Source organism: Rhineura floridana, chromosome 15, assembly GCF_030035675.1.
Source record: "Rhineura floridana isolate rRhiFlo1 chromosome 15, rRhiFlo1.hap2, whole genome shotgun sequence".
Lineage (NCBI taxonomy): Eukaryota > Metazoa > Chordata > Lepidosauria > Squamata > Rhineuridae > Rhineura > Rhineura floridana.
In genome coordinates, this window is record NC_084494.1 from 4,292,316 (window position 1) to 4,306,174 (window position 13,859).

At 45.5% G+C, this 13,859-nt stretch overlaps 1 protein-coding gene across 2 annotated transcripts in view; it reads right to left on the reverse strand.

The window, feature by feature from the left end:
- RNF19B (ring finger protein 19B) overlaps window positions 1-13,825 on the reverse strand; it is a 49,249-nt gene extending 35,424 nt beyond the window's left edge. Inside the window, exon 1 of one of the 2 annotated variants that reach the window (XM_061597648.1) lies at window positions 12,741-13,825. In XM_061597648.1, coding sequence (XP_061453632.1) covers window positions 12,741-13,558 — 818 coding nt within the window. In that variant the 5' untranslated portion in view covers window positions 13,559-13,825. The remainder of the gene's footprint in view (window positions 1-12,740) is intronic. The other variant, XM_061597649.1, reaches the window with a different exon arrangement.
- Window positions 13,826-13,859: the final 34 nt, after the last annotated feature.

Consider the following 13,859-nt stretch of genomic DNA (forward strand, 5'->3'; position numbering starts at 1 on the left):
GTTAAAGGTGGGGAAATTCCCCTCCCCCACAGACCTGGCAATCGCCCTGCTGGAAGGGGAAAAAAGGTGGGAAACAGAGAGCTGCCGCCAGGACGGAGACGGGGGGCTGAGATGCCTCTCGGCTACCCCCCCTTACAGGCACAGGCCTGACTGGGTGGTGCCACCAAAACGGAGGGGGGCCTGGGACCCCTCTTGGCTACCCTTGGCTACAGAAGCCTTGCCGTGAAGCTCTGAAAACATGCCACCCCGAGATCCTGGAGGGACCTGGGACAGTTCCCAGCTACCTCCCGCTCCCACCAGAAGAACATGAGTTCAGGTGCTGGAACTTACTGGTGTCCTGAGATAATGGAGGGGCCTGGGACCTCTCCCGGCTACCTCCCTCCTCGAGGGATGAGAGAAGGGCTGAAAACATGCACCGCCGTCGTGAGGCAATGAAGGGGCCTGGGATGGCTCCCGGCTACCTCCCGCCTCAAGCTGAAGGATCACCATAAAGATCTCCTCTTCCAGGCGCACTTTCACTCTCTGCCAACCTGAGGTAAAGGAGGGGCCTGGGACATCTCCCGGCTACCTCCTGCCTCGAGACGAGGGACGATCGAAGTGCTGCACTGTGAGGCAATGGAGGGGCTTGGGACGGCTCCCGGCTACCTCCTGCCTTGGAGGAAAGAAGGAGGGCTGCCACGACGAGACGTACCGCCACCCTGAGGCAAAGGAGGGGCCTGGGACGGCTCCTGGCTACCTCTCGCCGGTTGGGGTGAGAAAGAGAAGCCCAAGGCGGAGGAAAAATTACAGAAAAAGCACTTTTTCACCCCCGTATCCCTAGGTAGACACGGGAGCAGACAGTTGACTCTGTTAACTTGCTGGAGGCAGAGTCAAAACTGGCAGTTAAAGGGCGGTTCCCTCCCCCTTCTGGCTGGCCACCATCTAACACTTTGTTTCAGTTTGACTCTGCCTACAGGAGGAGGAGGAGTTAACCCATTCCTGTATGCTCCACTCCCCACTGACCAAGAAGGCAATAAACATCTATTCCTTCTGTTGTATCAATGGCAGTGCCTCCTACAGGTAAAAATGCATCTTGTGCTTTCATTTGAGAGTTGTACTCTCAGTGTACAATTCAGGACTTGCTTGTCCTCAGTGTACAGGAATTGTAATGATAGGGGAGTGTAACTCTTGTTACTCTTGCTTGATCTCAGCGGCTTTTGATAACACTGACCCAATGTTCTTCTGGATCAGCTCCATAAGATGGAAGTTGGAGACTCTATTGCAATGGTTCTGGTCCCAGAAGTAGCACTGGGTGATTGTGCCTTAGCCCCTAGCAGTTAAGCTAGGAGAAGCCCTAGAGCACTATTTTGTCCCCAATGCTACTTACACGGCCTAGGACCGCAATACCTGATGGAACACCTCTCCCGATACGAACCTACCCGTACACTTCGTTCAACATCGAAGGCCCTCCTCCGGGTACCTACACAGAGGGAAGCTCGGAGGATGGTAACAAGAAAAAGGGCTTTCTCAGTGGTGGCCCCCAAATTATGGAACGATCTCCCTGCTGAGGCACACCTGGCGCCAACATTATCTTTCCGGAGCCATGTTAAAACATTCCTCTTCTCCCAGGCATTTTAAGCATTTTAACATTTAACATCCTATTACATTTTACTATTTAGTATGCTAGTATATTGGTATTTTTAATGTGTTTAAATTGTTTAATATTGGTTTTAATTGTATTTTGATGTTTTGCTTGCTTGCTGTGAACCGCCCAGAGAGCTTCGGCTATGGGGCGGTATAGAAATTTAATAAATAAATAAATAAATAAATAAAACATTTACATGCAGCCATTAGGAGTGGTCATCTGGAGTTTTGGGGCAAGCTCTATTTCTCCATTTGAGTTGGGAGTGGCCATACACACCCTAGGCTGGTGACTGGATGTAGCGGTGGGCTTGATGAGAGCCAATAAACTAAAGTTGAATCTTTGATACGGCGGTGCATGGGCAGTTTTCCGGTCTGGGAATTGAGAAGTCTTCCGGTTTTATATGGGGTTGCACTCTCTCTTAAGGGACAGATGCACTGCTTGGGGGTGCTCTTAAATCCATCTCTATGACTGGAGGCCCAAGTGACCTCAGAGTCAGGAAGCGCCTACTGCCAGGTCCAGCTGGTATGCCAGCTATGATAATTCCTAAACAGCAATAGCTGAGCTATTGTGATTTGTACATTGGTAACCTCACAACTGAATTACTGTAATACACACTGTGAGGCTAACCTTGAGATTGGTCTGGAAGTTGCAGCTAGGCTGCTCAGTGGGGCTATGCACTGGCAATTCATTAGCTACCAAGCCAGGTTTATGTTCGGTATTATAAATATACACACAGAAATAGGAACTAATTTGGTTGGTCCTATTTCTTAGCAGAGTTGTAAAAATAGAAGCAGCAGAATGAGAATATAAACCAGCCCCACCTTTCTCTATATAAATAACAGACACAATCCTTTAGGTAAAAGAAAAGAATATTTACTTACGACCTTTCATATGTTAGGAATGTAGGCTCTATAGCTTAGATGAAAGAAAAATAGTCTCAGTCCATCTTGGTCTTTATATTGATGGATGCTCTCAGAGACAGCATCTTGCCATGCAGCCTCTCTCAAAGGTAGGAAGATCAGCAATGAAGGATATTCAAAAATCCCCCAGGGGGACAAAGGAGAAGGAAGTCAGGTAACTAAACCCCACCCATTTGGAAGTTACATCATGGTAAACAGCTACATGAGATATTTCCCAAATATCCCTTAAAGTGACCATGCAATATTTGTTTACTCTAACAGTTTAAGGTGTTGGACTTGGATTTGATCTATAAAGCCATAAACAATCTGGGAGCAGGTTATCTTCAAAATTGCCTTTTCTCATATAGTCCATCAAGGTCAATGGGATCTTTGGGTGGGACTCTCCTTACTGTACTGTGACCTGCTGAAGTTCAGTTGGCCAGAGTTCAAAAGAGGGCCTTTTCCACTGTAGCACCCGTTTTGTGGAATGAGCTCCCTAAAGAGTACAGATGAGCACTTACAATGAGGTTCTTTCACAGATAGTTAAAGATCTTTCTGTTTACCCCAACATTTCCTAACTTTTCATATTAAGATCTTTTCAGATTTGGCTACTAGAGTTGCTGAGGTGATACGACTGTCTGTATGTTTTAACTATTAATTTTAAAAGGTTTTATGTATATTATGATCTGCTTTGATATTCATACATGTATAAATGAAAAGCAGTATATACCAGTGGTGTCCAACATTTTTCATACTAACCAATTGTGGCAAATATGTTAACATTTGACACATGCAAAAAAAAATTGTGTTTTTGAGGGTAGGAAAATACACAATGTTTTGAATTATTTATTGACAGAAAAATCTGACATGACCTTTCATTAATAATAATAATAATAATTTACTTTGTGGGTCGCCTATCTGGCCAATGGCCACTCTAGGCAACGTACAATTTAACAACAATACATTACATCATAATAAAATACATCATAAAATACAATATAACAATAAAACAATAAAACAGTTCCAGTACAGAGTAGTAGGCTATTGGTCGTAAAAATTTAACCCTCCCCGTAAGTCCCAAAGGCCTGTCTGAAGAGCCAGGTCTTCAAAGCTTGGCGGAATACATTCAGGGAAGGGGCATGTCGAAGGTCATACGGGAGGGAGTTCCAGAGAGTGGGGGCCGCCACTGAAAATGCCCTCTCTCTTGTCCCCGCCAACCTAGCTGTTTTAGTTGGCGGGATTGAGAGAAGGTCCTGTGTGGCTGATCTTGTTGGGCGGCATGGTTGGTGGCGCTGGAGGCGCTCCATCAGATAAACTGGGCCGAGACCGTATAGGGATTTAAAGGTTAATACCAACACCTTGAATTGGGCCCGGAAAATAACTGGGAGCCAGTGTAGGTCGAACAACACTGGGGTGATGTGTTCCCGGCGGCGACAGTTTGTAAGTAGTCGAGCCGCAGCATTTTGTATAAGTTGTAATTTCCGGACCGTTTTCAAGAGTAACCCCACGTACAGCGCATTACAGTAATCCAACCGAGAGGTGACCAGGGCATGTACCACCAGTGGGAGCTGATGAGCAGGAAGGTAGGGCTGCAGTCTACGAATGAGGTGTAATTGATACCAAGCTGCCCAGCTCACTGCCGAAATCTGAGCCTCCATGGACAGCTTGGAATCAAGAACAACCCCAAGGCTGCGGACCTGGTCATTCAGGGGCAATTTCACCCCGTCAAACACCAGGTCAACATCTCCCAGCCTTCCCTTGTCTCCCACGAGTAGCACCTCAGTCTTATCAGGATTCACCTTCAGCCTGTTCCTTCCCATCCATCCACTCACGAATTCCAGGCACTTGGACATGGTCTCCACAGCAGACTCTGGTGAAGATTTAAACGAGAGATAGAGCTGAGTGTCATCCGCATATTGGTGACACTGCAGCCCAAATCTCCTGATGATTGTCCCCAGCGGCTTCATATAGATATTAAATAGCATGGGAGAGAGGATAGAGCCCTGTGGCACACCACAATTGAGAGGCCAAGGGTCTGAAACCTCCTCCCCCAATGCTACCTGTTGATGCCTGTCGGAAAGAAAGGAATGGAACCACCGTAGTACAGTGCCTCCTATTCCCGATTCCTCCAGGCGATGTAAAAGGATACTGTGGTCGACAGTATCAAAAGCCGCTGAGAGATCGAGGAGGACAAGAAAGGTGAATTCTCCCCTATCTAATGCCCTCCTCATATCATCAACTAGAGCGACCAATGCTGTTTCAGTTCCATGTCCAGTCCTGAAACCCGATTGGTATGGATCCAAATAATCCGTTTCATCCAAGTGTGTCGACAACTGATTAGCCACCACTCGCTCAATGATCTTGCCCAGGAATGGTAGGTTCGAAATTGGGCGAAAGTTATTCAAAACTTGGGGATCCAAGGAGGACTTCTTTAAGATGGGCTTTACAATTGCCTCCTTGAGTGCTAATGGCATTACACCCTCCTCCAAGGATGCATTGACCACCGCCTTAATCCCCTCGCCCAATTTCTCTTTGCAGCTCACAAGGAGCCACGATGGGCAAGGATCAGTTAGACAGGTGGTAGGCTTCACAGTCGAGAGCACCTTGTCCACATCCTCAGAAGGAAGAGGTCGAAACCTATCCCATTTGACCGGATTGCAACTGGCCAACTCTGTTTCATTTACTGTGTCCACGGCGTACGGAATTGAGCTCTGTAAATGTTCGATTTTGTCGGCAAAGTGCTTTGCTAATTTGTCACAGGAGGCCTTAGACTGTTCCAAGGGTTCCTGAGCAACTGGACCGACCAGGCTTCGGACCACTTGGAACAACCTCCAATCCATTAACAACAACAATCCATTAAGTATTGCAGGGAAATCAGGCATAAAATTAGAATACATATTAACTTTGCCTCCAAATTTCCATCCAATATTTACAATCTATATTTTGATTTCACCATTTTAACCACAGAAAAAGTTGATTTGCAGAGCCATGTTGAACCAAAAATTGAAAACAGTTTTAGAATAACTGCAGTTAGAACCACAAACTCATTTTGATTTAAAATATGAGTCCACATAACTAAATCATCTTTCAAATGCTGAGTGCTTTGAACTAAAATTGCATCTGTTTGAAAAAGGTGCCTCCCCAAAGAAGCCTCACAAGCTCTCAAGATACTTGAAAACTGTAGATGTCAAAGACCTTGCATGAATTAAAAACGAGTATGTACTTTTTAAAATTGGAAAAGCATATAAGACCCAAGGATGAATCTGTGACTGTTAAAGGCAGAGGGCAGAAATGTTTTAGAACTGGTACATGTATAAAATAATTATATTAAGACATCTATTAAAAAATAGGTGGTAGAAGTAAAGCACCAATTTGCCACAGGTCAACAGCCATTTCACCATGTGGCAAGTGGTGACCAAGTTGGGCACCAAGAGTTTTTAAAAAGATCAATGTGAATAAATATAGGATACTGCTCCTACCCTAACCTCAGCTACCAAGCTGTCTACTTCTACTGACTAAATGAGAGCTAAATACATGCCCCACCCTATTCACCCTATTTTGCTCTACTCATTTAATTCTGCCAACACAATGCATTTATTTTAATGCACTGAATTTTTCCCCAAGCCTCTGTGAAAAATACAAAGCTATAAACGCCAGATTGAAGCATGAGCCAACTTCAATGAAAAAGGTAGTTTCAGATTTGTATGCAGATCTAACAGTGCACCAGAAGACCAACATTACCATGGAAACACACCCTTGTGTTATGTCTGCAGTTTACCTCCCTAGGCAGAATAGCTAAGCTTGCCAATGTATGAAGATGCTTAGAGCATGGGTGGGATGCAGAAGCCATTATGATCTTGCACACTGTATTTCTTGGAACAAGCTTTTACTGCAGTCTCTCAGAGAAACTGATCTATGAAGCCTATGTGACAAAGGTTTCATACAAATCATGTCAGAGGCAGAGAGAGAGAGAAAAAAGCATCTTTCTAAACCCACACAGATTACTGACAGGTCTTAGCATCCTGCTGCTTGAAGTACCGTGTGCTGTTGAGCTCGGTATAAATATAACAATTATTAATCAGAACACATACCCTACCCCACTGTTGGTTCCAAAAGTTGTGTACACCCTACAACCTGACAATTGAAGAACTGACATCTACTGTTCATGTAACTGATATGCAAAATGACAGTTGGGTTTGTGCCACTAATTTTATGTTACTAGCAAACGTAAAACATGACACTTCAATATAGAAATAGTTAGTTCTCTCTTGCTTCTCTGTTTCCAGACTTCTGGTATGGATGCCACTTCATTTCTAAATGAATCTCCGCAACAATGAGAACATTTTATTTTTCACAAAATAAAATCTAAATTTTAACAGTGAACAGCATAACCCAGGGCTGTGGAGTCGGTATGTCAAACCTTCAACTCCGACTCCTCCATTTTTCTACTGTCCGACTCTGACTCCTCTATTTTTCTACTCTCCGACTCCTTCATAAATGGCAAATGTATATTAATTTTTCTACTGTCTGACTCCGACTCTGACTCCTTCATAAATGGCAAATGTATATTAATGTAATATTAATTTTATTTTGAAGTTGGAGTCAGTACATTTCTACCGACCCCGACTCCACCCAAAATTGCTTCCGACTCCACGACTCCAACTCCACAGCTGTGGCATAACCACCACCACTGTCTTACGTTTGCTACAAAGGGTACAGTGCTGAAGAGTCTTCAGTAATGTTTCTGGGTGGTCTTGGATCTCCATGCACAGTTAAGACTACAAGGCAACCAGACAGGATATATTTCATTTCAGTGTTAACTCACGTATGAACCTTTAAATATTTGCCACAGCAGTAGCATCAAAAACAAGGCAAGTCAGCTGCATCTCTCCAAGATCAGGGTGTTCCACCAGCTTGTTTTGTGTTTTACATTCAGTTAGATAAATTTTGTGTCAGCTAAACAGAGGAAACAGTTAAGTGATTACCAGATTCTAGCTAATTTAATAGAGCAGAGGATCAACTATCCTTGACTTCATTTTAACCAATACAGATAACTTAGTGGAGAAAGTGGCAATTATAGAAGTTGAAGTTTCTAAAAAAGTAAATTCCAAAGGCATTGCAAACAATTCCAATAAGCAAAAAGGGCAGAGGATGGTAGAATGCGGCAATGTGGCTTCACAGAAAGCTTAGAGATGACCTGAAAACAAAAAAGGAGACATATAGGAAGTGGAAAGAAGGCTAGGTCACGAAGGAATAAATAAAGGAAGAGTACAGACAGGTAGCATGGAATTGAAGGAATGGCATCAGGAAGGCTAAAGCTGAGAATAAGCTAAGGTTAGCAAGAGATGCCAAAAGCAACAAAACAGCTTTCTTCAGGTACATCCATAGTAAGAGACAGAGAAAGGAAATAATGGTTCAGCTACTCAATGATAATAGCAAAATGATAACAGATGACAAAGAAAAGGCAGAAGCGCTCAATTCCTACTTTGGCTCAGTCTTCTCGAAAAAGAGGGTCAATGAGCCTCCTGGCAAACGTGGAGGGGGCAGGATTGCAGATTGCAGATTGAGATTGATAGACAAATGCTCAAGGACTATCCAATTACTTTGAATGAGTGCATATCTCCAGCGCCCAATGAACTGCATCCTAGAGTATTGAAGGAACTGGCTGAAGAACTCTCAGAACTGCTGCCTATTATCTTTGTGAAATCATGGAGCAAGGGTAAAGTGCCGGATAACTGGAGCAAGGCTGTTCCTATTATCAAAAAGAAGTTGGGAGCCACATACCAGTCTGACATCAATCCCAGGGAAAATTGAAGCAGATTATAAAGTGGTCAATCTGTAAGCACCTTGAAAACAATGCAGTGATTACTAGAAGCCAACGTGGATTTATCAAGAACAAATCCTGCCAGACTAATCTCACCTCATTCATTATCTTTGGGAATGCTGTCGACATAATATACCTCAACTTTGGCAAAGCTTTTGACAAAGTGCCCCAAGATACTCTGATTAGCAAGCCAGCGAAATGTGGGCAGGATGGAACAACCATCAAGTGGGAGTAGAAAAAGAGGAAGACCAACCAAGAGATGGATTGATTCCATAAAGGAAGCCACAGATCTGAACTTACAAGATCTGAACAGGATGGTTCATGACAGATGCTATTGGAGGTCACTGATTCATAGGGTCACCATAAGCCGTAATCGACTTGAAGGCACATAACAACAACAAGTCTAGTTTGGGGATAACTAGAAGAAGGGTGATTAAGGCAAGCTGCTGCTGTTCCAGACAGGGCCGCAGCTAATGTACCAGCCTGAGCTAATAGAATGCACTCCTCACAACTGCCACTGCCTGTACCACACCAGACAGCAATGAGTCCAATAGTGCTTATCAGCTGTGCACCTGGTCCTTCAGGGGGAATGGAAGGACCAGGTTAACTCCTCTGTCTAGATTGACAGATTCCCCCAACCCATAGGACCTCTGCATCATCTTCTTCTCCCTCATCCCTAATATAGCTTGACTTCAGCAAAGCTTTTGACAAAGTGCCCCATGATATTCTGATTAGGAAGCTAGCTAAATGTGGGCAGGATGGAACAACTATCAGGTGGATCCACAACTGGCTACAGAATCGTATTCAAATGAGAGTGCTTATCAATGGTTCCTTCTCAAACTGGGGGGAGGTAACAAGTGAGGTACTGCAGGGCTTAGTCCTGGGCCCAGTGCTTTTCAACATTTTTATTAATGACTTGGATGAAGAGGTGCAGGGAATGCTTATCAAATTTACAGATGATACAAAATTGGGAGGGATAGCTAGTACCCTGGAAGACAGAAATAAAATTCAAAGGGATCTTGATAGGCAGGAGTATTGGGCTGAAAACAGAATGAAATTTAACAGGGATAAGTGCAAAGTTCTACACCAAGGAAAAAGGAATCAAATGCATAGTTATAAGAAGGGGAATATTTGTTCAGCAATACTACATGCAAAACAGATCTGGGAATTGTCGTTGATCACAAGCTGAATAAGAGTGAACAGAAAGACAAATACTATTTTAGGCTGCATTAACAGACATGGTTTCCAAAATCATGTGAAGTACTAGTTCCCCTCTATTCAGCACTGGTTAGGCCTTATCTGTGGTGTGCCTGCCAACATTCAAGTTCTGATCTCCAATTCCTTGGGGACGTTTAATCAACCAGAATCAAAACACATGATTTTTCATGAGGCTGGGCAGTGTAATTTTGGACTGTCCAGCAACAACATATGCTTAACGTAACTCAACAGAATCTGAGACAATCACAACTATTTAACTATAATTTCAAGAATATTCTGCAGTGTCCCGTACATTACAACTTCCATCATGCTGTAACTGAATTTGAATGTTTTATAGGCAAATGCTGAAAAACCCTAAAACAAATCATCCCCTGTACTCTGTAAACTCTGTCAGAGAAACTTTGGGGGAGGCGGATTTAAAGGAAAACAAAAGTGAAAGTAAAACAATACTTGTTAATCAAATCTCATCTTGACTATCTGCCAAGAGCTAGGCCATTTCCCAATTATCCAACTAGATACTGAATCATAATGACTCAACATTCTATCACATCCATCCCTGCACACATTCTGGGATGAACACATGTCATGTAAGTTATGTTCTTACTGAAAGTCACTGTTTACACTTTCCTGTAGAGATGTGAAACGATGCCCCAAATATCTTGAAGTTCTTAGCATATAGAGAACTGGGAAAGACCCAGTTCTTTTGCATTTTAGAAACAGGAACTTCTCAGAATAAGAAATACATCCATGCAAACCCTTCCTCCCCACCTGTATCATCAACTCCACTTCAATAAATATCCACGGGAATCCATGCAGGATTCTTAGGAAACAAAATTTTACTGATAAAACTGATTCTGGGCAGAGCAGTCCTTCAGGTATATAGACAAGCATGACACAAAGCAGCATTCACACTTCACTGCAGGGGCTAGCTAATTAATTACCATCAACAGCGCCAATCTCTCTTGTCAATGACTCCAGGGAATGATTTGGGGTTACTTAGATTACCATCAGCTGGGACTTGCCACATGTACTTTCCTCTTGATGGGTCATCCTATACTTCTCAGTGAGGCCAGCAAATCACGATCTGTAATCTAACAATAAACCATGGCTTAAGGTTGGTTATCAATCACGGCTTTTTAGGGAGCAACAAATCACAATCCCTGGTTCACATAAAAGGAAGCCAAGGCTTCCTGGCTTGTTTATCCTGCTTGCATTACGGGAGGAGCGAAGTGGGAGCTATCAAGCAGCACGTACCAGCATACTGCTCGTTCATGCTTAAACCACAATAATCCAGAAACCCCGTCTTATCATTATGTACAAGCACAAAAAGTATTCCACATCCCATTTCATAAAAAGATCTCTCTAGAGGTCACACTGTAGAAGGAACTGTTTCCTATAAGTCTGTCCTGAAATACAGTTTGCTACAGAAGCACAAATCTCTGAAAAGTGTTGTTAGCTTCATTTACGTATACACACCTCACTGATACACACATGTCCTCCATTTACAAAGGTAAAGTTAAGCTGCAATCCAATACATGTCTACTCAGATGTAATCTCCATTGGGTTCAATGGGACACACCCTGATAAGTGTGTACTGGGCTGCAGCCTTAGTCCTTAAACCGCCCCACCTTAAAGGGCATGTTGATCTCGTAAGCATGTGCACGTGTGCTCCATGTGTTTTCAAGTATCTAGCATGTCTTGGGCATTTCAAGAGGTATCTGATGACATAACTTTCACTTCTTCCAATTCCCTTTCAAAATTATAACTATTAGGCAGCCAAAGTAGCAAGAGGCTGGAGATCTCCTTACTGCTGGGAACTTCATTGTTGGACATAGTCCTACTGGTACTGAATGCACTTGTTCAGCAAGTTTACTACCATTTCCCCTACGGTCTTTGAAAAAAGACAACTGATCAGTTTGGGAACAGAACAGCTACTTCTCTCCCTCTCAGCAGCCAAACTGGGTAGTGCACCATTTTCAAAGCAACATCCCCCCATAGTGCCATTAATTTATACAGGAGAACATTAGAGTAGCCTGGGCTTCTATGAGAGGAAGGGCAGGACAACAATTGAATAAATAAAATAAAATAATTAATAATTAGCCACTATTTCTCAGCATAGAGACAAAACAGAAATCAACAGTAATAATAAGTACAATGCTTATTAATATATGTAGATCTTTTAGTGTTCAACATGTTTCCCACACACTCGTTTTAAACTTTACAACTCTGTAAGATTAGGAAATATTAGCTCTACTGCTCTAAAGCCAAACCCTAAGGCCATCTTGTCAATTCACAGTATATATGAACTTCAGACTTCCTAATTCAGTTCAAACACTATGAGGTTACCAACGACTTCCCAAGTGAAGCACTAGTGTGTGAACTAAACAATAATATCAGATCTGCCAAAACCACCTCTCCCACAAAGCCTTTGGGATTAATTCCTCAAGCCCTTGTCCCCAACTGAAAAAACCCAAATGACATGGAACCAACTACATTATTTCACATTCCTTTCTTTTCATCTTTCTATCACTTTGTCCCTTTTTCTCAGAACTACCAAGTCTTCTGCTGAAAACTCTTGATGGCAGATACACACTTACCATTTTTGCTCATTTTACTCTTAACGCAACATGTATTTGGCTGATGTAGAACAGTGACATAGCTACAAATACAACCTTTTGGTCAAAGCAAAGGCATCTGCAGTACACTTTTAAAGTTTTAAACTGCACACAGGGTTCAGTATTGTGACCTTTACAACCTTTTCCTCCCTTCAAGTCTGTGCTTCTTGGTGAACCTTGAAAGCTTAGGGCACACACTGCCAATCGTGGCTGGCCCCAATCTAAATATTGTTTTTGCCCCAGCTCCGATTTGGTGCAGAACAAGTGCAGATAGGAATCATGGAGCCCCAGCTTGAATTTCCCCTCCGGCGCGAACCTGTTAAGTACGATGCTGTCTTAAGCCTCACCCCTGCCCATCTGTAATGCGGGGGTGAAATCTAAGGCCGGCCTACTTTTCAGGGTTGTTGCAAAGATTACAACAAGACAATGCAGATAAAGAGCATTATGAGCCCCCACTACTGCCACCAAAGTAGCAGGAGCTACTGCTGTTGCGATGATGATGATGAAGCGCGTCCTCCTTCCTCCCCCCGCTCTTCCCCCCCCGTCTCCCTTTCTCTCACCCGCAGTCCGGGGCCGGGCACCACCTGCAGTCCGGGTCGGCGGCCAGGCAGCGCCGAAGCATGAACTCCTCGTACTTGGCGACGAGGTGGGGCGAGTCGCGCAGTAGGAGGCGGATGTCGGCCGGGTTGAGGCGCTCGCTGCACTCGGGGCAGCTGATGTTGACGCGCGACTCGGTGATCTCGATGCGCAGGTACTGGCGGAGGCACGAGCGGCACGAGCGGTGCGGACACGACAGGAGGCGCGGAGCGTTGCCCGCCGGCTGCCGCACCAGGCACAGCGGGCACTCCAGCTCGGACGGCGAAGACTCCTCGCCTTCCTCGCACTCCGCGCCTGAGGACGACGACGAAGAAGAGGCGGCGGCAGAGGAGGCCTCCCCGGGAGCCGCCGCCGCCGCCTGGAGAGAAGGAGGCGGCGGCGGCGAGGAGGAGGGCGGTGGCAAGCCTTCTTCGGTCGCTACTGCTGCCACCGCCGCCACCGCCGGCGCAGTCCGACCGGTCTCCTCCTCCACCACCGGGGCGGGCTTGGCTTGAGGAGTCTCAGGCTTGGCCTTGGCCTTCCGGCGGCGGCGGACACCGGCTCCGGAGGCAGACGAGGAAGCGGCGGAGGCGGCGGCCGAGAAGACGTTTTGGAAGCTGAGGAGGCGGTGGCGGCGGCGGCCCCGGCTAGTGCTGCTGCCGCTTGTGCTGCCGCCGCCGCCGCAGCCTCCATCGCCGCCGCCGCCTCCTTGCGCTGAGCCGTTCGCGGGGCACTTGGCCGGAGGGGCGGCCGCGTGGATAGAGGTAGGGCGCGGCGACTCCGAGTCCTTCTCCGAACCCATCGCGAAGGAAGGAGGGGCGGCCAGGGGCGGGCGGGCGGCAGCGGCGACCGCTCTCCTCTCCTCTGCGCCGCCTCTGAGATAAAACGAGAAAGAAAGCAGAGTGAGGCGAAGGAAGGCACGAGCGCATGCGTGGCCGGCAAACCAACCGGCCCCACTGACTGGCTGCTGAGGTAACCCAACGGCCGCCAACGGCCTCCCAAGCCTCGCACGCGCCTGCGCAGACACAACTGCGTCCGCTCCGTACCACTCACATTCCCCTCCCTAGGCGGCCTCCTCCTTTCGCGTTGCGCATGCGTCGCAG